This window comes from Durio zibethinus, chromosome 1 (genome assembly GCF_047325235.1).
Source record: "Durio zibethinus cultivar Kanyao isolate XHJ-2024 chromosome 1, ASM4732523v1, whole genome shotgun sequence".
Classification (NCBI taxonomy): Eukaryota; Viridiplantae; Streptophyta; class Magnoliopsida; order Malvales; family Malvaceae; genus Durio; species Durio zibethinus.
Window position 1 is genome coordinate 29,897,271 of NC_143162.1, and position 23,694 is coordinate 29,920,964.

At 28.6% G+C, this 23,694-nt stretch overlaps 1 protein-coding gene across 1 annotated transcript; it reads right to left on the minus strand.

Moving 5' to 3' along the window:
• Positions 1-18,907: 18,907 nt before the first annotated feature.
• LOC111310751 (wall-associated receptor kinase 2-like) lies at positions 18,908-22,596 on the minus strand. The gene is made up of 3 exons (XM_022910165.2): positions 21,555-22,596; positions 21,227-21,400; positions 18,908-20,440 (listed from the first exon to the last, which is right to left on the minus strand). The coding sequence occupies exons 1-3, from the start codon at positions 22,420-22,422 to the stop codon at positions 19,233-19,235; spliced, it is 2,250 nt and encodes a 749-aa protein (XP_022765900.2). The 5' UTR covers positions 22,423-22,596; the 3' UTR covers positions 18,908-19,232.
• Between the last annotated feature and the right edge of the window lie 1,098 nt (positions 22,597-23,694).

A 23,694-nucleotide genomic window follows, 5' to 3' on the forward strand; every position in this document is an offset into this window, starting at 1 on the left:
ATTTGTTTTAGCAAGTTTTTAATGTAAAATGAATTTGAAAACCTTGAGTTCAATGATTTAAACTTACTCAAATAAAGAAACTTGATTGCAATGGTTTTAATTTTTCATTGTGTTAAATGCAATATAAAGGATTTTTGGAGCTTGAAAGATTAAATCTTGTTTTTGAGCATATATGGGCATAAAAACAATTTGGACAATTTCAAATTGTAATATAAAACTTTTCTAAATAGTTTAAAAAGCTTAAAATATAATTTTAGCATATTTGCCCATCTTAATAGCATTTTTTGAGGAAATATAAGGTTTAAGAGTTGAATTTCTTATTTCCTTGTTTCTAAAGTCAAATTGTCATTTGAACAACTTTGTTTTATTAATTGAAACTTGTTGAAATTGTTGAAATTGGTTAAAAATGAGCTTGACAGGTTTTTAAATTTTCCAATCAAAAAATGAGCTTTAAGGTGTAAAAGATCAAAATCTTAGACAAATCAAGCTTTGAATGGCTTATCTTATTTTGTTTAGCATAAATAACTTTGCTTAAATGAGTTTGGTGCTACAAAAAATGATTATGTGGCCTTAATGCATTTTTTATGGTATATATTGATGTTTGAATAGTATAAGGCCTAAAACATTTGCTTGAGAGATTTGTTCACATTCCACACGTTTCATTACTTAAATAAGTTTTCTTATATATGAAAAATATTTACAAACATATGTCAATGTCATTTGATTAAAAGACACAAAGGTTTAATGTTTCACGAGGTGTTTTTAGTACTATTCATGCATAAATGGGGTTTGGACCATTGAAAAATTGAAATATATGCATTTGTTGAGTATTTATGCTTTTATAATATCTATTTGATCATTTCAAACTTGTTTGAAGTGATTTCAATACAAGTGATTTCCATGTGTAAGCTTTGCTTAAACACATTTTCATACTTGAGTTACAAAACGGGGTAAGTTAAAACATTTGCAAAATCATGCCAAATTTGTTTTAAAATGTTTTTGATCCAAATGCCTTATTTCTAGAAGTCTAAAATAATGTTTTTAACATGTTTAAAATTTATTTTTAACTAAAAACATCAAGATTCCATATTTGAAGTAAAAAAGCTATAGTTTTTCATTGTTTTATTATTGTAGTAAAAAATGGTTCGATCCCTTATTTTACCTAATTAATCCATTTTTGTTCTAGAATGAAAATTTGCTCAAAACACTAAAATGTATCGATCCCCTCTTTGATACAATCAATCCATTCTGGCAAAATGCACCAAAATTAAAATGTGGCTATTCAAATAGTTTGGGATCTCATGTGCTAAACTTATGTTACACCTCTTTGACTCTTTGATTTTCAATTTTGATTTTGACCTTGAATTTTTCAATAATTTATAAAAAATGATTTTTTTTAACTAAAAATGGTATGCATTATGAATATTTATTTGATTATTTTTTTAATGCTACCTTGGAACAAGTATTTGTGCTAACATTGGGAATTTGTTTTTAATGCTTGAATTTATTATATCCCATATTTGAAATTCAGTTTTATTACTTTTCTAAATCTCATAGGTACATATGGATGAAATCATCTCTTGATGAAGTACTTATGTCATCAAAATACTTGATTCTTGAAAAATGCTAAATTGCTTATGTTTTGGTTTTTGTGAAATATTTTTGAAATATGTTTGCTTTTGTGCTTAAATTTAAATTTGATGCATGATGAACTACTTAATTATAAATGAAATATATTATTAGTTCATCTATTGTTCCTGTCAAGTGTATGCTTATGTGATAATTATTATTTGGCTTTACTTGACATGTTTGCAACATGACTTAAGTGAATAATTTTCTTGTAATACTGATTTTTATCTTAAGTCATTGTTCATTATAGCCTAGAAGGTTTGATGCTTATGCATATTATATTGAGAACTTTAGCTTTAGTTCTAACATTGTACTGTTTGATTTTCAATATGATATATGGCCTATAACTTGACTTAATATTGAATGATTTGCTTCAATCGAATGTATCTCCTTTGCAATTGGCAACTTGTGCTTAATGGATAAAATTTTTTTTGTTTATGACTTGGAATATGAAAATCATTTTTTAACAATTGGTATAATTTTTATCAATTGATATTCTCAATACTACTAACAAATATTTCTTTATCAAGAATTTTTCTAAGTCTATGCAAGAAAAACTTGAAAGGTGCATGAATGAGTTTATATTTTTGGTGTTTCAAGTATAGCAAGCAAAATATGTTATCTTCATCAATCAAGCCCACCTTAAAGTTTTGCTCAAATAAAGTAGAATGAAGAACTCAAAGATAAATGAGCATATCAACAAAGCCTGATAAGGATGGAAGTAAATGTATTGAATCTAAACTTTAGGTCTATGATTGTTTCTTTGCTTTATTTTATTACAAGTAAACCATATATAATGCTTAGTATATGCTTGCTTTAATATGTGCTTAAGAGACTTATTGTTTGGAATGCCTATATCAATATATTTGTAATAATGTGCAAATATATGATCTTGTGCTTGAAATTATAAACACATTGGACAATTAGTTACCAAGCCACTTGGTAGAGATTGTCTAACATTCTTAAAAGATTGGATGGATGAATGCATCTTGATTGATATTCATGCCTAGTTTTTAATTACGTTGATGAGATAAATGATTTTTAATGCATGAATATTTGTTTAAGATGAATTTTTTAACATGACTACGAGTTGAATATATTAATTTCTTGATCTTTAATTGCTTTGACTCATAGATTTTGAATTTATAATTTGAAATTTATATACACGTTCATTGATTGAGATCATTGAGATGCATGTACCAAATTGTGTCTAAATGCTTACATATCTTTTTGAATTTGGTATATTGCTATATATAATTTGAAAAGTTTTTGCATATGCTTATATGATTTTGATTGAAATATATATTTGATTGTGCTTAGATACTTGTATATGTTTGGAATAAATTGCTATACATTGAAACAATTCGAAATATGTTTGAATAATTATGCTTTTATTATTTCATTGCTATAGCATATGTGTTCATCATTTTAGGAAAATCATGCTTCTATAATCTTTGTTATAACATGATAAAGGAACCACATTGCTCATTAGTACTCATACTTCATTACATATGTATGAGCTTATGGTTCTTGTTTGGATAGGATATACTTATGAAAGATTGTTTTTATCATCTTAGAATTATTGATTAAATCTTTCATATGCTTGAAATATGTGTGATCTTTGAAAGTTATTGAACACAATTGCTAATGAATTCTTGAACTTGCATAGATGCTTGTGTTTTTCATGTTTGCTATAAAATATGAGCCTATCTTTGATATAACTTGTACCTTTTCATACAAAATTGTGTGTGCCTTAAATTGATTACTCCTTATTTTGATAAAAGGAAGAAATCTTATAATACAATTTTGCTTGAACTAAAATGAGTTGTTTAGATGATGACATATCTTTAACATTTGGTATGAGCTGGAATATATGCTTAAATGATATTGATGTTTTAAATTCTAAGAACATTTTACAATGACATGATTTATGAGTAGCATACATTTCATTCTTTTAACTTTTTGCTCATAAATTTCATGTAGTAAATTTTAAACTATTATGCTAAAATGCTAAATTGGATACATTAATACTTTTATACTCTTGTGTTTGAAAATGTGTATTTGAATTTTATTGTGCTTATCACACTTGAATACATGGATTTATTGTGCTCTTGATTAAAAATATTGCTTGATATTATTTGCTTTTACTTTTTGTCCTATGCCTTGAATTAATCTCTTTCTTTTGTTATGACAAAAAGGGAGAGAGTTTATGGACATTTGCTTATACGTATACTATTAACAAAAAGGGGAAGTGCTTAAACAAAATAGGGGAGGAATGAATTTATGAATATTTGCTAATAACATTTTGCTATGACAAAAGATGGAGAAATGGACAAATTTACTTATGCTTTGATCTGCATATATTTACGTGTACTTAATTGTTGTTATATATGTTTTAACATATGCATGTTGGATTTTAAGTTGTGTTGGATTAGGTTAAGATGAATTTATTGAGGGGGAGAGTTTATTGAGTTTTGCTATGCATTGTTTAAGAGGGAAATTTTCAAAATGATTTTTAAAATTAGCTTTCAAAACCCTAAAATGTTTTTTATCAAATAAATTTATTTTTAAGTTTTGTCATATCAAAAAGGGAGAGATTGTTAGCCTTAAATTGATCCTTATTTTGAAATGATAAAATATTAAACTAAATAAGCTTTATTATGATTTTGCAAGAGATTTATTTAGTACAGTGTTCTTAAGTTTTATTATTTTTGTACTAAATACATAATATGTTTTTATAAATGATATTTGATTTGCTAAAACTAGGAAAACTTGGAAAGATGTTTTGAACTTAAAAAGAAAACTTTTGCTAGTTATTTTTCAAGTGAAAAATAATTTAAGATAAAAAAACAACTTCTTTCCACTTTTAAAGAAGATTTTATTCTAGTTTGGAAAAAAGGGATTGATCTCCGAGTTAACAGAATCGATTTCTTAGCAAAATAGATTGATCTCTTACGTTACAAGATTGATTGAGTCTAGGGTTTGAAAAAATAGATTGATCCCCTAAGTCAATAGATCGATCAGTATTTTATCCAGAAAGCCACAAAACCACAAATTGGCCAAAAATGATCGATTCCCTACAAAAAAGGATTGATTGAGTAGCTTTTAAAATTGATCGGGTCTTATGAAGAATGCTTCAAATGGCTAGTTTTTCAAATGCTCAATGATTATTTTCTATTTCACTCAATTCCTAATGGCTACAAATATATTTTCTTTATAAAATGCTAGAACTCATAAAAATATTTTCTCACCTCAAGAGTATTCAAGAATTTCATTTATTTCTTAAAAGGGTTTCGTCATAAAAAAAAGGTTTAATAATTTTGATATTTTTATTGAAAATATATCTAATTATTTCACAATTTGGGCCAAATTAAAATTATCTTCTCACCTAAAAATTTCTTAGATAATCAACCATTTGTGATTACTAAAAATTTCATCCTTAAAATTTATTTTTTTTATTTTACCAATTTTAGTTTTAAATTTTTCACCATTTAGGTCAATTTAGAATTTCATTTTTGATTCCTAAACTTTTCACCATTTTGATCTATTTAGAATTTTTTTTTTAATTTTTAAATTTTGCACAATTTGGGATAACTTAGAAATTTTCTTTCTTTTTTATCTTTGCATAGAAAATAATTGACAATTTTTTTTTTGAAGCTTCATTTAAATTCTTCAACTAATTGGGATAAATTTAAAGAAATTTTTCACCAAAAAATTTCTTAGAAAATTTACTATTTTAAATTTCTAATATTCACATCCTTGGATAGTTGCCAAATATTTCAACCAAAAAAAATTTTATTTAGAAGGGAATACAATTACTTTTATTGAAATTTCATCATAATTATTTCATCATTTATGATAAATTTAGAGAAATTTCTCACCTAAAGATTTTTTAAAAAATTTATCATTTGAAATTCTCTAAAAATCTCATCCTTAGGTAATTATTATTCTAATTCCAAAATTTTATTAAATTTTATGTTTTTGATTTTTTTGCTCTTTTTTGAATTAAAAATAAATATTAATTATTATTATTGAAACTTTATCTAAATTATTCTACCGTTTGAGAGAAATTTAGAAAAACTTTTTCACCTAAGAATTTCTTAGAAATTTACTATTTCAAATTTTCAAAAATTCTATCATAGGATAACTATTATTTATTCTCAAAAAAATTATTTAGTTTTATATATTTTTCATTTTTTCTAAAATTTAATCACGCAAAAATGCTTAAAAATAAATAAATAAATTTTTTTTTTATATTTGTTTATTTTTCTTAAATTTTATCATGAAAAAGTACTTAAAAATAAATAAATAAAGTAAAATAATTATTTTGTTTTATATATTTTTTTATTTTTTCTAAAATTTAATCATACAAAAATACTTAAAAATAAAAAAAATTATTTTGTTTTATATATTTTTTATTTTTCCTAAAATTTAATCATGCAAAAACACTTAAAAAATAAATAAATAATATAAAAAATGTCAAAACACGAAAACGGCTTGGCTTGACTAGAGAACTCAACTCAGATATAAGCAAAAGAAGTGGCTGGATTGGTGCGACTCGCGGCTGAACTTAGCTAGAGCCAAGGATAATGAAGCAGGTCAAAAACAGGTCAAACGCTCAGGTTGGCTCGGCTTCAATAGAAACACGAAAATCTTAAGGGTTGTTTAACGTCAAAACAACATCATTTCGAGGTTGTATAAAAGACAAGCATCTTATTTTTCCTTAGATCTTCTCCTCTCCCTCTTTCTCTTCTTCTATTTTCCTCTCTTTCTCTCTAAAACCCAAAAAACGTCAGTTGAATCTTCACCAACTTTTAAAAATCTCATTGGAATCTAGGTTGAGCCATCGAAATTTCGTTGAAAATTTTAATTTTCATCAAAATCTTTAAATGGATTCTAAAAAACTTGCCGAAAATTCAAACGTCGTTGGAATCTTCATCAGAATCTAAAAAAATCACTAGAATCTGAAAATTTTCTAGATTTTTTTCCAAAAAAAAAAACTTCAAATTTTCTTTTTGATTTTTGCTGATCACTCTACTTTATACTGTATATTTTTTTGCCTATCTTTGTGTATTTTTTTCTTTGATCTGTGTGTTTGTGTGCCTTTTCCTTTATCTGTATGTGTATATTTATAAGGAAAAAATTATAAATTTTTTTTATTAATTATGACTCATCTTTTGACTAGATTTTTGTGTTATCATAGAACATAACATTTATCCTATACAAATTGAATCCATATACAATTCTCCAACCCCATTCATGGCCAAATGTTTATTATTTTTATTTTTTACTTTTTTTATTATCACTGTTATCTTATTATTATCCTAACATCTTAATTTGATAATATAAAAAAACTAAAGATAAATCAAATGAAAAAAAATAAAAAATCAAACATAAACAAATAAATGAATAATCAACAAAAAGATAAAACCAATAAATAAATAAACATAAAACAAAATAATGACAAATAGTTTGGACTCTATTGAGCCAGACCCAATTGGTTTAAGCCTGGATCAAATAAGGTGTCTATAGTTACCCCTCTTTGTGCATTTTCTATGCAACAGAAATTGTATAAAGACTTAGACACCTCTCATATCTAGATAATCAACTTGACATGCTCATCATTTTCTTCTAGATACTTAGACTTGTTGAAAAACTCCTCTAAGCAGAGGCTCATAACTTTTGAAAAATAAATAGGGCTTTCCTTTAAACAAAGGTTCAATGACTTTTGAAAAATAAATAAAGCTCATATAAACAAAGGCTCAATGACTTTTCAATGACTTTTGAAAACTAAATAAAGCTTCTCTAAATAGAGGCTCAACGACTTTAGAAAAGTAAATAAAGCTCTCCTAAAAAGAGGCTAAACAACTTTGAAAAATAAATGAAGCTTCTCTAAATAGAAGCTCAACAACTTTTGAAAAGTAAATAAGGCCTCTCTAAACAAAGGTTTAACAACTTTTGAAAAATAAATGAATCTTTCTCTTCCATGATTGATTTTCTTGAAATATCCTTTTTAAAGGATTAGAATCTTACCTTATAGGTTTCTTTTCAAACGAGAGTTTTGAAATTCTTTTATTAAAAAAACTTCATATCTATTTTCTTCATATGGGATCTTGAAATATCTATGCATCCTAAATTCATGTACTAGACATTCTTAAATGCAATACCTATTATGCACTAAACATTCAGAAATGCAATGCATGCTATGCAAATGTCAATTAATTAATTTCAATTGTGATACTCAAATTTCTCAACCTTTTTCCTTAGACCTCAAACTCTTCCAATTTTGAACAAATTGACTCGGTTTTCAATCAAGTCCAAATATTCACATTCGATAAATTTTAAAGTTTAACATCTAAATTCAAATATTATCATTCAAAAAATTTAAGGGTTCACATCCAAAATTTCAAAACTTCTCATTCGAAAACTTTTGGTGATCCACATTCGATTCTTTAAAGATTTGAATTCAAAAAAACCTTTGGAGATTCTCAAGATTCCCATTTAAAACTTAAAGACAAATATTCTTATTCAAAGATTCTCATTCAAAGATTCTTATTTAAAACTTCTTAAAGATTCTCATTCCAAATTCAAAGTTTCTCATTAGAAAAATTCAAAAATTCTCATCATTTTTTCAAAAAATGCTCCATTACTTTAGAATTCTAAATGTTTTCCTCATAAAACATTTTTCTATTCAAGGATTCCCAACCTTGTCTTAAAAAGCTTTCTTTAAAAAGTTTAAAATTTTTTATCATGAAAATTCTCAATCTTTCATGAATGTCATGATAATAATGCAAATGCAATAATTTAGATTCTCACAATAATGCAAATGCCATACTCTAAACCATGATTCAAATATTCACACTACATGAGGTAAATTCATGGCAGCCAAGATTCAGATATTTACCAAATTATATATATGTATTGGTCAAACAATAATGCACACACAATGCATGTGATGCAGATATCACTAACATTAATATCATGAACTTATGGTAATATGGTTCTCAAGACTCCACCATCTCACATTTTCTTTTTAGCATTTCGACATGAACAATTTTAGAACAAGTTTCATCAATTGATTCACATTATTTTCGTCACTTGATCATAACTCACAGGCTTCTCGGCATTAGCAATTTCAAAACAAATTTTTTTCCATTGATCCATATTATTTCTTTCATTTGATTGCAACTCTTAGGTTATGTCAATCATCACCATATTCATCACTTGGTCATCCTAGATGTTTTTCAAATCATCTTCTTAGACTTCTTTCATTTTTTCATTTTTTTGCCCCCTAGATTCCTTTTCAAAAGAATGCATGAATCTTTTATGAACATTATCATTCATTAATTATCATTTCAAATCATGACAAATATAATGCAATCATACATTTTCTCAATTTATTTTGGGGATAAGAGAATACAAGTTGAATTGAGATAAAAGTAATTAATAAAAGAATTAGTCTGGTATAAAAATAAATGGGCAAAGCAACAAATTCAAAGCATATCACTAGGGATGAATGGTATAACAATGAATATTCAGATAATTCTTAATATTAATCCAAAATTCTTTTTCAAAAACTCAATCCATTGACTTTTGAAATCATTTAATGCTCATCAAACTCTACCCTATCTTCAAAAGATCTTCAGATGCATTGATCTTTCATATATTGAATTATCCATCTAACCATCAGCTCAAAGGTTTTTCTACTCAAATTATCCTTTCAAGCTTTCAATTTGAATCTTCTTTTTCTTTCATTTTATATTTTTTTATTTTTCATCCAATATTGATATCTCTCACACATTAATCTCTAAAAACTATAGCATGATTCCTTTGTTTCATCATAAGTATGCCTTAGCCCAACATATGATCATTCAATTTGAGCATTCACATTTAATGAAAATGGACTTTTAAGGATAGTAATATAGGCTATGGTGAGGGATCTTGAAAGAAATGGATAAAATAGACTCAAAATATATGTTTAAAGGGTTCAAAACCAAAAGATCATTTCTCATAATTTAATGCAATTTGGCATTCTGCCTCATTCCACATTATTTCACTACTTTTTCTTTTTTCATTCATCTTACTCCTCATAAAAGAATTCTCATTACTTTGTCCCAACTCCTTTGTGGTATTCATGTTTCTTTTCTCTTTTTGTTTTGTTTTGTTTTTGCTTTCTATCGTTGAGACCTTTTATGACTTTTTGCTTCTTTCCTTTTTCAAGCATGTTTTTCTCAAATTTTGCCCCCAGCATGGAGGGTGATCCTTAGTTGGGGCTCTTTAGAAAAAAAAACCATAATAAGCTTAAAAGGAGTAGGAATGGATATTTTAATGAATGGTAAAAGAAATATGGCTATTTTTCATCTCAAACATGAATGCTTTCTTTGAAAATCATTTATTGAACAAAGACAAACTCATGGATCATTATAAAAGACTACATATCTTCAAGACATAGCTATTTTATACTTGCTAGTAGTTTGCTTCTTTTGTTCAAATAGTCTTCATAAATCAATGTGAATAAGTTTTCAAAATTAAATCCCATAATTATTGTTATCATTATCTAAGCATTCATCATTAAGAATGGGAATAAAAAGACATGTAAAAAATAACAAAGCATGGAATAGTGGTTGGGTTGAAAAAGAAAATGTAATGAAATGCATTTACTTGCCTTCTATTCAAATGATAAAAAATGAAATCTTATTACATAAAAAAATCTTAACATTACTTTAAAAGAAATCTCAAACTAACAAGCAACATCTAACCAGCCTTAACATCCTTCTCAAAATTATGCCCCTATATGATCAGGTGAATGATTTTTATTGACATCTTATCCCACCGATTTGTCAAAGCTCACCAAGCTTTTTCGAATCAAACTTTACACCTTGTGTTTAAAAGCATGGCAAGTTTCAATAGAATGACCCACGTTTTTTTCATGGTAATCATATATGAGATTAGTATCATACCATTTTGGATATGGTGGCTTCAATAGTTCTAGAGTAACTAGAGATACCAAGTCATTCTTAACAAGTTTTAGGAATAACTTAGTGTAAGTCACGGGGATAGGATCAATATGAGCCATTTTTTGGTTATTCCAAGATCTCCTTAAGCCACTTGCTTAGTTGTTAGGCTTTGAAGTTGATGTAGTGATATGACTAGACTCATATACAGGTACTTAAAAGGCTAATTAGTAAGTTAGTGGGTAAGTTAGTTGTGAATATGATTGGTAATAGGCCTATGCAATACCATTAACTACAAGATAGTAAACAGAATGAACAAACGGTGGATATGGAGTATATCTTCTGAATTATTACCTGTCAAAATTCATAACTTGGGTTTTAGTTTTTTTTTTTAAGCAACCCTTGTTTCTTGGTAGTTTCTCTTTCTTGAAACTTGTCACTCTTGATGGCATTTTCAATAATTTCTCCTGAAATCACCATATCAGTTAAGCTTTTCATTGTATTCCCTATCATCTTTTTATAATAAAGAGATTTTAAAGTGCTTACAAACAATATTGTGATCTCTTTCTTAGTCAAAGGTGGTTAAACTTGAGTAGCTATATCTCTCCACCTCTAGGCATGCTCCTTAAATGATTCAGTCACCTTTTTTTCCATATTCTAAAATGAATGGCAATCAGGAGCTAAATCTATGATATATCAATATTGACTGATAAAGTCACGGGCCATATCATTCCACGATTGAATGCGAGTTCTGTCCAACTGGACATACCACTTAGCAGCAAAGCCAATGAAGCTATATTAGAAGACATGCATGAATAGCTTATCATTATTAGTATAGGTAACAATTTTTTGGCAGTATATGGTAATATGGGTCTTTGAACACTTTGTACCATCATATTTCTCAAACTTTGGAAGAATAATGACATTTAGGACTAAACAAAGCTCGGTAGCATCCATGAAACTATAAAAATCAATTCCCTCTACTACCTGTAACCTTAGAATTGAGAGAAAAGTAATTAATACAAGAATTAGTCTGGTATAAAAATAAATGGGCAAAGCAACAAATTCAAAGCATATCACTAGGGATGAATGCTATAACAATGAATATTCAGATAATTCGTAATATTAATCCAAAATTCTTTTTTAAAAACTTAATCCATTGACTTTCAAAATCATTTAATGCTCATCAAACTCTGCCCTATCTCTGAAGGATCTTCAAATGCATTGATCTTCCATATATTGAATTGTCTATCTAACCCTCAGCTTAGAGGCTTTTCTACTCAAATTGCCATTTCAAGCTTTCAATTTGAAACTTTCTTTTTTTTTTTTTTTACATTTTTTTATTTTTTTATTTTTTCATCCAATATTGATATCTCTCACACATTAATCTCTAAAAATCATAGCATAATTCCATTGTTCCATCATAAGTATGCCTTAGCCCAAACGTATGATTATTCAATTTGAGCATTCACATTTAATGAAAATAGACTTTTAAGGATAGTAATATAGGCTATGGTGAGGGATCATGAAAGAAATTGATAAAATAGACTCAAAATATATGTTTAAAGGGTTTAAAACCAAAGGATCATTTCTCATAATTTAATGCAATTTGGCATTCTGCCTCATTCCACATTATTTCACTACTTTTTATTTTTTTTATTCATCTTATTCATCATAAAAGGATTCTCATTACTTTGTCCCAACTCATTTGTGGTATTCATTTTTCTTTTCTCTTTTTATTTTGTTTTGTTTTGTTTTTACTTTCTATCATTGTGACCTTTTGCGATTTTTTGTTTCTTCCTTTTTCAACTATGTTCTTCTCAAAATTTGCTCCTTAGTATTGGAAGGTGATCCTTAGTTGGGGTTCTTTAGAAAAAAAATTATAATAGGCTAAAAAAAAGTAGCAATGGATGTTTTAATGAATGGTAAAAAAAATATGGCCATTTTTTATCTCAAACAAGAATGCTTTCTTTAAAAATCATTTATTAAACAAAGACAAACTCATGGATCATTATAAAAGACTACATATCTTTAAGACATATCTATTTTATACCTACTAGTAGTTTGCTTCTTTTGAACAAATAGTCTCCATAAATCAATGTGAATAAGTTTTCAAAATTAAATCCTAGAATTATTGTTATCATTATCTAAGCATTCATCATTAAGAATGGGAATAAAAAGACATGTAAAAAATAACAAAGCAAGGAATAGTGGTTGGGTTGAAAAAGAAAATGTAATGAAATGCATTAACTTGCCTTCTATTAAAATGATAAAAATAAAATCTTATTACATAAAGAAATCTTAACATTACTCTAAAAGAAATCTCAAAATGACAAGCAACATCTAACCAGCCTTAACATCCTTCTCAAAATTATGCCCTTGTATGATTATGTGAATGATTTTTATTGATATCTTATCCCACTGATTCGTCAAAACTCACCAAGCCTTTTCGGATCAAACTTTACACCTTGTGTTTGAAAGCATGGCAAGTTTCAATAGAATGACTCACATTTTCGTTATGGTAATCATATATGGCATTAGTATCATACCATTTTGGATATGGTGGCTTCAATAGTTCTAGAGTAACTAAAGATACTAAGTCATTCTTGACCAATTTTAGGAATAACTTAGTGTAAGTCATGGGGATATGATCAATATGGGCCCTTTCTTAGTTATTCTAAGATCTTCTTAAACCACTTGCTTGGTTGTTAGGCTTTGTAATTGATGTAGTGATATGACTAGACTCATATATAGGTACTTAAAAGGCTAATTAGTAAGTTAGTGGGTAAGTTAATTATGAATATGATTGGTAACAGGCCTACACAATACCATTAACCATAAGATAGTAAACAGAATAAGCAAATGATGGATATTGAGCATATCTTCTGAATTATTACCTGTCAAAATTCACAACTTGGGCTTTAGTTTTTTTTTTTTTTTGAGGCAACCCTCCTTTCTTGGTGGTTTCTCTTTCCTCAAACTTGTCACTCTTAATGGTATTTTCAATAATTTCTCTCGAAATCACCATATCAGTTGAGTTCTTCATTATATTCCCTATCATCTTTTCATAATAAAGAGATTTTAAAGTGCTTACAAACAATATTGTGGTCTCTTTCTTAGTCAAATGTGATTAAACTTGAGTAGCTATATCTCTCTACCTCTGGGCATGCTCCTTAAATGATTCAGTCACCTTTTTTTCCATATTCTACAATGAATGAAAATTAAGAGCTAAATCTATGATATATCAATATTGACTAATAAAATCACAGGCCATATCATTCAAGGACTGAATGCAGGTTCTGTCTAGCTAGACATAGCACCTAGCAGCAAAGCCAATGAAGCTATATTAGAAGACATGCATTAATATCTTATCATTATTAGTATAGGTAGTCATTTTTTGGCAGTACATGGTAATATGGGTCTTTGAGCACTTTGTACCATCATACTTCTCAAACTCTGGTACCCTGAACTTTGAAGGAATAATGACATTTGGGACTAAACAAAGCTTGGCAGCATCCATGGAACTATAAAAACCAATTCCCTCTACTGCCTGTAATCTTTCGTTTAACATACTCATTTTTCTGTTAGTTATTGAGTCCTCTAACGACTCTTTCCTTTTTTATTTTGATTTTTCTTTTTTTTCCTTTTTATTTTTCTTTTGGATCATTTAAATTAGGGACCTAGATTGGTTTCACTGCTTTTTCAATAATGATAGGATTTATATAGCTTTGGTAATGCCTTGGATTTGAAGCTGATAGCATTCTGGGGTATGTATACCCTACAAGATAGGTGAATTATTTTAGTGGTGCATCTTGTGTGGACTGGGCTTAATGTGCCCAAAACCAGAAGGGTACAAAGAGTTAGTCAGCTCTTATGATGGATGGTCCTATTGGCTAGTATTTTCTTTTATACCCTTACCCTTGTTCAATTTATTCAATGCCTCTAGAATCTTGTTCAACTTTCCTTCAAGCTTCTTTTGAAGTTTCTCTATTTTCTCAAGATGATTAGAATTTTCTTGTTCCATTTGTCTAGCTTGAGCTCTTATATTATATGGGTGAGTTGATCGTGTGGGGTTCTTGCTTGGTAGGGATATCCTTGAACCTCGAGTGCTATAATTACATTATTATTAGAAATGCCATGCTTTATGTTCAGTGTTTTAATGCATGTATGGAATGTACATTTCCATGGATGAGATATAATATATGGTAAATATTCCCCATATTAAAATGATGCAAATACACAATGTGAAATATGACAATGAAAATGATGCATGATATGATAATGCAAATTCACAAAGTCAAACAAATAAAATGGTTAGATAATCAATATCACACAAATTGTTCCTTATTGTGTCCTAACTTCAGGTCACATCTATCAACAGGTAAGAATGGCTCTATCTTAAGGCCGGCCTCTTAAATGTAGATTATATGTTAGGTTAGATAACTTTGACCGTTAAAGGTTCCCAAATTATTACTTTAATCATTGTCCATCATAAACTAGTAAGGTATTCCAATCCTCACCTATCACAGGCTACCAACAGAAAAGATTTAATTTGAGTGAGAGTATTTTGCTAGCCATTGTAGAGATTATCAGCTCATAAGAGTGTAGGTACTTTATTCCCTTCTAAGAGAGATGAAACCTGAGTATAGAGCTTATGTAATGCAAATGCATGTGATAGTGTGTGTGTGAAGAAAAATAAAGGAAAAAAAAGACAAAAATATTAATAAACAAATAACACAATCAGTACAATTTAAAACCATTAGCTCAAAGGATAGGATAAATTTAAAAGTTTATGGCTTGACTATTTATTGCTCTTCCTTAGTGGAGTTGCCAAACTGTAATAACATATAAATTCGTAAATCTATAGCTAGACTTAACAAAAGGAGTTGCCACCAATCTTTTTTAACTAGGTATGATTGGTCACCTAATGAATCTATCCTTTTAAGGAGCTTCTAAACTTGACTAAGGATCCCTATGGGAATAGGTTCTGGTTTATTAGTCATAATAGGATTTGGGAGTTCGGTTACCTATAGGAAAAGTTATAGCACCCCTATATGTCCATCCAAATGATGGTACCATTTTATTTTAAATTATCCTAAGGTCTTGATTCTAATGGTCTTAAATTTTAATGTTTAAATCTTGGAAATAACTTTTAAGATCTCTCAATCAATTTAGTAGAACTCTAAAAAATACTTCCTCACTTTAAGAGTATTCAAGAATTTCATTTGTTTTCTTGAAGAGGCTCCATCATAAAAAAAAAAGTTTAATTATTTTTTAATTTTGGTTTTTTTATTAAAAATATATCTAATTATTCCACCATTTAGGTCAAATTAAAAATATCTTCTCACCTAAAATTTTTTTCTATAATTAACCATTTATCATTACTAAGAATTTCATCCTTAGAACTTTTTTTATTTTACCAGTTTTATTTCTAAATTTTCCACCATTTGGGTCAATTTAGAATTTTCTTTTTGATTTCTAAATTTTTACTATTTGGGTCTATTTAGAAATCTTCTCTTTTAAATTTCTAAATTTTGCACCATTAAGGACAGCTTAGAAAATTTCTTTCTTTTTTATCTTTGGAAAGAAAATAACATGACAATTTTTTTTTAAAGTTTCATTTAAATTCTTCCACCAATTGGGACAAATTTAAAGAAATTTCTCACCTAGAGATTTCTTAAAAAATTTACCATTTCAAATTTTTAAGATTCTCAACTTTGGATAATTGTCAAATATTTCAACCAAAAAAAATTTTATTTGTAAAGGAATACAATTACTTTTATTGAAATTTTATCTAAATCATTTTACTATTTGAGACAAATTTTAAGAAATTTTTTATCTAGAGATTTCTTAGAAAATTTACCATTTGAAATTTCCTAAGAATTTCATCCTCGGGTAATTATTATTCAAATTTCAAAATTTTATTAAATTTCATGTTTTTTATTTTTTTGGTTTTTTTTGAATTAAAAATAAATATTAATTATTATTATTGAAATTTTATCTAAATTATTTCATCGTTTGAGACAAATTCAGAAAAATTTTCTTACCTAAGAATTTCTTAAAAAGTTACCATTTGAAATTTCTAAAAATTTCATCATAATACAATAATTATTTATTCTCAAAACAATTTTATTTTGTTTTATATATTTTTTATTTTTCATAAAATTTAATCATGCAAAAATACTTAAAAAATAAATAAAAATAAAAAAAATTATTTTGTTTTATATATTTTTTACTTTTCCTAAAATTTAATCATGCAAAAATAATTATAAATAAATAAATAAAATAAAAAATTATTTTATTTTATATATTTTTTATTTTTCTAAAATTTAATCACGCAAAAATATTTAAAAAATAAATAAATAATATAAAAAAATACCAAAATAGAAAAATGGCTCAGCTCGACTGCAAGCAAGGGAAGCAACTAAAATGGTACAGCTTACATCTTAGCTCGATTGGAGCCAAGAACAAGGACGCGGGTCGAAAGCGGGTCAAGTGTTCAGATCAGGTCAACTTGAACAGAAACACATAGATCTTAAGAGTTGTTTAATGCCAGCATGACGTCGTTTCGAGGCTATATAAAAGGCAAGAATCCTCTGTTTTCCTCATATCTTCTCCTCTCCCTTTTTTTTTCTATTCTTCTATTTTCCTCTCTCTTTCTCTAAAACTTGAAGAACACCAGTTAAGTATTTATCGAATTCTGAAAATCTCGTCGGAATCTAGGTTGAGTCATCGAAATTTCATTAGAAAATTCAATTTTTACCATAATCTTCAACTGCATTTTGGAAAACTTGTTGAAAAATTCAAATGTCACCGAAATCTTAATTGAAATATGGAAAAAGTCATTGAAATCTGAGAATGTTTTAGATTTTTTCTAGAAAAAAAATCTTCAAATTTTCTTTTTGATTTTTGTTGATCGCTCTACTTTTTACTGGATATATTTTTACCTATCTCCATGTATTTTTTTCTCTGATCTATGTGTTGATGTGTCTTTTCCCTGATCTGTATGTGTATATTTATATGGAAAAAATCAAAAGAATTTTTTATTAATTACGACTCATCCTTTGACCAGATTTTTGTGTTACCACATAACATAACATTTATCCTATACAAATTGAATCCATATACAATTCTGCCAACCTCATTCGTGGCCAAATGTTTATTATTTTTATTATTTATTTTTTTATTATCATTATTATCTTATTATTATCCTAACATCTTAATTTGATAATACAAAAAAACCAAAGATAAATCAAATAAAAAAAACAAAAAATCAAAGATAAACAAATAAATGAATAATCAACAAAAAGATAAAACCAATAAATAAATAAACATAAAACAAAATAATGAGTAACAGTTTAGACTTTATTGAACCAAACCTAATTGGTTCAGGCTTGGACCAAGTAGGTTGTTTACAAGCACCAACAAGCCTTACCTTTATTCTTTCAAGAAATCAAGAACATTTAATTAAAATCCTTCAAACTTCAAGAGTTCTTAGAGTTTCAATTCTAAATCATTGTATTCGTTGTATCCAAGCCACGTTTGTCTATTCATGTTTGTACTTACCTTTAGCAAATACTTACCTATTATAGGTTTTTTACTTGTTTGCAAATTCTTTTGACTTCCAAAGGGGATTGAAGAGTAAGAAGTGTCATATCCTCTTGAGAATTTTATAGTGAGATTGAGTAGAATCCTACAAAAGATAGAGGTTGCTATATTGAGCCTTGAAAACATAGAGACGGTAACTTGTAAAACAACATTTTACTAGTGAAGTTAAAGTTTGCCTAGGAAAGCTAAGGAAGATGACATAGATGCTTTTGGAGGATGACTGAATCTTTATAAATCTTTTTGTTTGATTTTTGTATCCCTACTCTTTTTAATTTCATTGTTGTTTATATTTGTTTCAAGTTAATTAATTATTGTTTATTACATCATATTTTCATTAAAGAGTTTATTGATTTTAATTTTTCATTCAATTTAATTGAAGTTTGTTTTAAAGAAAGAATTTGAAGACAACCAATTCATTTTTTCTTGGATTGTTACTTATATTTGAGTTAACAATAAGAATCAAAGGTGTTTACTCACCTGAAAATGATTACCTTTTAGTATTAAAAGATGAATTCTCTTTCCAAATGAATGATGATGAGGAAGAGACTTTGGAAGTCTTAGATAAGAATTTATGTCCAATTATTTGTGAGTACGATATGCTGTTACATAAGAATTTATCATTCTTTTATTTCTTAATTTCTTAATTCACTTGTTTTTCTTATTTTATTAATATTGTATATATCCAATGTGATAGCTATAATATTACGATGAATATTATAATCAAAGTACATCAACTTTGTATTTCAAAAAAAGTATTTCAAAGTACACCTACGTTATAAGGATAAAAGAATGAATAAAAATCTAAAAACGAAAATCAGGATAAAACTTTACTCCAAATTTACAAGGAAATGAGAAATAAACAACAAAATATTATAGAGTTCCTCGTATAAATCAAATCGGTTATTACTTCTATCACAATCACACCAATTCTGCTGACGATATTTTACCATGCATCCTCATAAACCGAAAAAGGAATAAGAAAATAGTAAGATAGACATCCGAATGGGTAGACGATGGTAAGTTCTAACAATATAAATATAATCATCGCCCACCATAAATTTCAAAGTTGTCTGGGTTGTTAATGCTGTCATAGCCAATCGAGTTTATGCTAGAACCATCATAACGAGGTCTGTGGTTGTACAGGCCATAAAATAAGTGTTCATGCTCCTCTTCCTCCTGCAAATAATCTTTTCCAGACTTCCGTTTCTCCGTTGCACGCAGTCCTTCTAATTCAGAGGCAACTTCCTTCATAGTTGGTCTTTCCTCTCCCTTCACTCTCACACATCTCCTAGCTAAAATTGCCACTTCCTTAAGTTGCTCAATGTTCTCATCCTTCACCACTCGTCCATCAAGAATATCCACCAAGCGCTTCTCTTTCATCACAGAAACAAAGAACATAGCCAAATTCCTCTCTGCTTCTGGTCTTTCAAAAGAAAGCACTTTTAGTCCTGTTATTAACTCGATGAGAACAACCCCAAAGCTATAAACATCACTCTTTTCAGTCAATTGACTTGTATGCAAGTATTCGGGATCCAAGTATCCCAGAGTCCCCTGCACAAGCGTTGTTATTTGTGCTTTATCTGAAGGGATCAATCTTGAACAACCAAAGTCCGATACTTTTGCATTGTAATTGTCATCTAAGAGAATATTGGTCAACTTGACATCGCGATGAATAATCGGAGGAGATGCAGCTGAGTGCAAATAAGAAAGGGCTTCTGAAGTTTCAGTGGCTATTTTCAAACGAGTTTCCCATGGTATGGTAGGGGCATGATGAGCAGCATTGTGCATGTGGTCAAAGAGGGTTCCATTTCTTATATATTCATAAACCAGTAAAGGAACTTGTGTTTCCAAACAACATCCCAACAGTTTTACCACATTCCTGTGATTGATTTGGGCCAACACAATTATTTCATTGATGAATTGGTGAACTTGGCTCTCATCTCCTATTATGGATTTTTTTATGGCAACGTTCCTGCCATCAGGTAATATTCCTTTGTAAACAGTTCCCTGACCTCCTTGGCCTAGGATTCTGCTTTCATGGTAGTTGTTTGTTGCCTTTTTGAGTTCTTCAGCTGTGAATATTTTAGCTGTTTCACCGCAATCTTCACGCTTTGAAAGTTGTTCCCACAATAAAAAGCCACCATTTTGCCGAAAATATTTTTGCTTCAGTTTGGTGAGCTTTCTTTGTCGAAGTACCAAATACAAGCATGACGAGCACAAGAAGAAAGCTGGCACACTTATGCCTATGCCTGTGTTAATCAAGAGTAAATTTAAATTAACAACATAAATTGATCTTGAACAATTTACAAGCATTTTAATTTACTTATTTCTTTCCGTAAATATGAGGAAGTCTTAAAGGAGATGGGAGTTTCAATCTTGAAGGCACGGGTAATAACCATTAGGCCAAACCTCTTTATTAATTTTAATATGTAAATAGTGGCTTTGTGGCTTATGGCATCATGGAATTTCAATTTAGCTTAGGAAGCTTCGCCAAAAAAAATTAGCTTAGAAAGCAGATCATTTTTTTTTAATTGTTACTTATTTGATACAAATTGACAGAACATTTTCAGTTTAAATTTATATGTATTTCTCAATTGTCCATTATGTTACACATGTTATTCATTAATTTTTATTTTTAACATTTGTACAAATGAGAATATTAAGGACCAAATTTAATATCTCTACCTAAACTCCATTTTATTTAATACTTAAGCTCCATATCTTAGTTTTATTACTACAATGTATCAGATCGCTTTAGTTAATTACTTCAATTAAATTTTGATTAGTTATTTACTTTGATCTCATTGCAAAAGGCCTAATTGGTATATATCAAAACTCCAATAATTGGCTTTAATTACTTAGAATATATACCACAAACAAAAGGCCTAATTGGTAGCTAAGGATGACGGAAAGAAGAAGAATGGGAGAAAGTTTATAATCCATTACTGCTATAATTTTTTTTTTTAAATGATAGATAATGACTATTTAATTTCCGAAAGAATTAAGTTTAAAAAATAGAAGTTATATGTACGAACCTAGTGCAACATTAAGAACAGGAAAATTCTGGCCTCCAGTGACTTTAGGACTGCAGCCTGTTCCATTTTTCCAGCCATCACCCTCATACCCTTCTGGGCAGTAGCAATTGTAACTACCAACTAGGTTGTGACATGTAGTATTGCAGGGCCTCATAGTTTCACACTCATTTATGTCTGAAAAAAAAATTTACAAATGTGTTAAAACTAAAAGCTCATAATAACAATATATCTCCATTCAATATATTGACCATGGAATAATATAAATTATTACTATCAATTGAGAAATTGTCCAAATTAAAAACATAGAAGTTGATGCTGATATCTTTACCTTGGCAACCATTAGAGAGGTAAGGGTTCCCCTCGAATCCATCAAGACACTTGCACAAATATCCAGAACCATTTTCTGGGTCTATGCAAGCACTATTTTCCTTGCAAACATAGTTCTCTAGCTCCTTTTTAGCTTCTTTGCAAGTTTGATTACCGATTGTCCAATCAAGAATTAACGGAAATTCCTTGTATCTCATATTATAACCATAAAGATCTGGGATAGTGAAGGTATAGGCTCCATCCTCCACAACAAATGCATAGCTACAAGGGTTGAAGCTCAATATATCGGCATGGTTTGTGTAACTCTGAAAACTGAGACCATAACTCGTCGCTCTTTCTGGGATATCTTGCAGGCAGCAGCCAGTACCAGAGCAAGATCCATTAGTCACATCGGTTGTTTTATTACAGAACGATACACATCCGGTCGAATACCTTTGTCCCGACTCCGAGTAACCTTCAATGAATACATAGGTGTCGCAACCAACAGCTGCCAACTTGTTTCTGGTACGAGATAAGGTGAATTTGGCCAAGATGAGCTCGCCTTCCAAGAACCAAAGGCTACCTTTCGGTCCATAACAGTCATAACTTACCCAGTTTTGTATACGCAACTGACCATCGAGATCTATGTCGAGCACTTCAACATTATCTGTGTCTAAGAATGCTTTTGGGGGGTTGAAAGTGGTGTTACATCTGATGAAAAAGTTTTCACTTATGTTGCAACCCTTGCCTGTACCGAAGGGGTATGGAATGCTGATATTGCCGCAGTGGCTTTGGCAGCCAGGTTTTGCTAGAGCTGCTACTGATGTTAATATTACAGTTAACATCATTGCAATCATAGAAAACTCCTTGCAGATTCCATGCAAGCCCATGACTCTTTTTTTCGTTGGCTATACCTAGAATATAGAAGAACTTGCTAATATTAGCTATATAGAAGAACTTCCTAATATTAGCTATCAATTTTATAGATGGGCAAGCTTACTTAAAGATTCAAAAGCATAGGTTAAGGTCTAATCATGATTCATGATTGTAACCCAAAAGAAGGTGAGAATAATGCAGCTAGAGCTGAGGAAAAAAAAAAAACTGACTGGAGTTTCATTCGACATTTTTTTTTTTTTTGGGTTCAATTTTTATTTTAAATTCATAAGTTGAAAATTCACGATTTTTCAAATCAAATTGAATTTTATTCTTAATTAAACTTTATATTTATATTTTATTTTTTTAATAAATTCTAATTAGAATTGTCCAAAACTTGAATTGAATTGGATTTTGTTAATATTCTTAAATGCTTAGTTCGATTTTCTTAGATCTATTCTTTAGGAACATTGCATTAAAAATATATTTTGGATAGTAATATTTTTAATATATTTTAAAATTAAATTTATATAAAAATATTTTTATTAAAAAAATAATATTCAAACTTGATTGGAGCTTAAAAATTATGTCTAAAACTTGACTTGTCAGACCATGTCAAGATGCTCAATCTATGAATAAGTACACTCTAAATTTTATAAAGTTACTCAAATAAATCATCATCAAAATTTTAATTTCAAAGAATAATCAAAGGGTATTGATAAGATAGATGAAAGAGTAGAGTCACCCTACGTACATGAATGACAAATTCTTATATCCGATAAAGAGCAATAAAAAGAAAGTACCGTGAAGAAAAGTTCAAAATTAGCAATCTCAATATTTCTAAAGTTTGACCAGATACAGTCACTTGATTGTAGCTTAAAAATTACGTCAAAACTTCACTTGTCAGACCAGGTCAAACTGCTCAATCTGCTCAATCTATTACTAATTAAGTACACTTTAAATTTTATAAGTTATTCAAATAAATCATTATCAAAATTTATTTTCAAAGAATAATCAAAGGTTATTGATAAGATAGATGAGAGAGCAGCGTCGCTCTATGTACAAGAAAAGATCAAAATTAACAATCTCAGTATTTTCAAAGCTTGACTACATACACTCAATCGGCATTAATGTCATTTTGTTTTGACGATCCACGTGCCTTATGTCACTTATTTTTAACATCCAACAACTTTGAAATAATTATGTACTATAGCATTAAATAAGATTTGACATCCAACAAACTTTTGAAATAATTATGTACTATACTCAGATGTGGCTAAGACCAATTC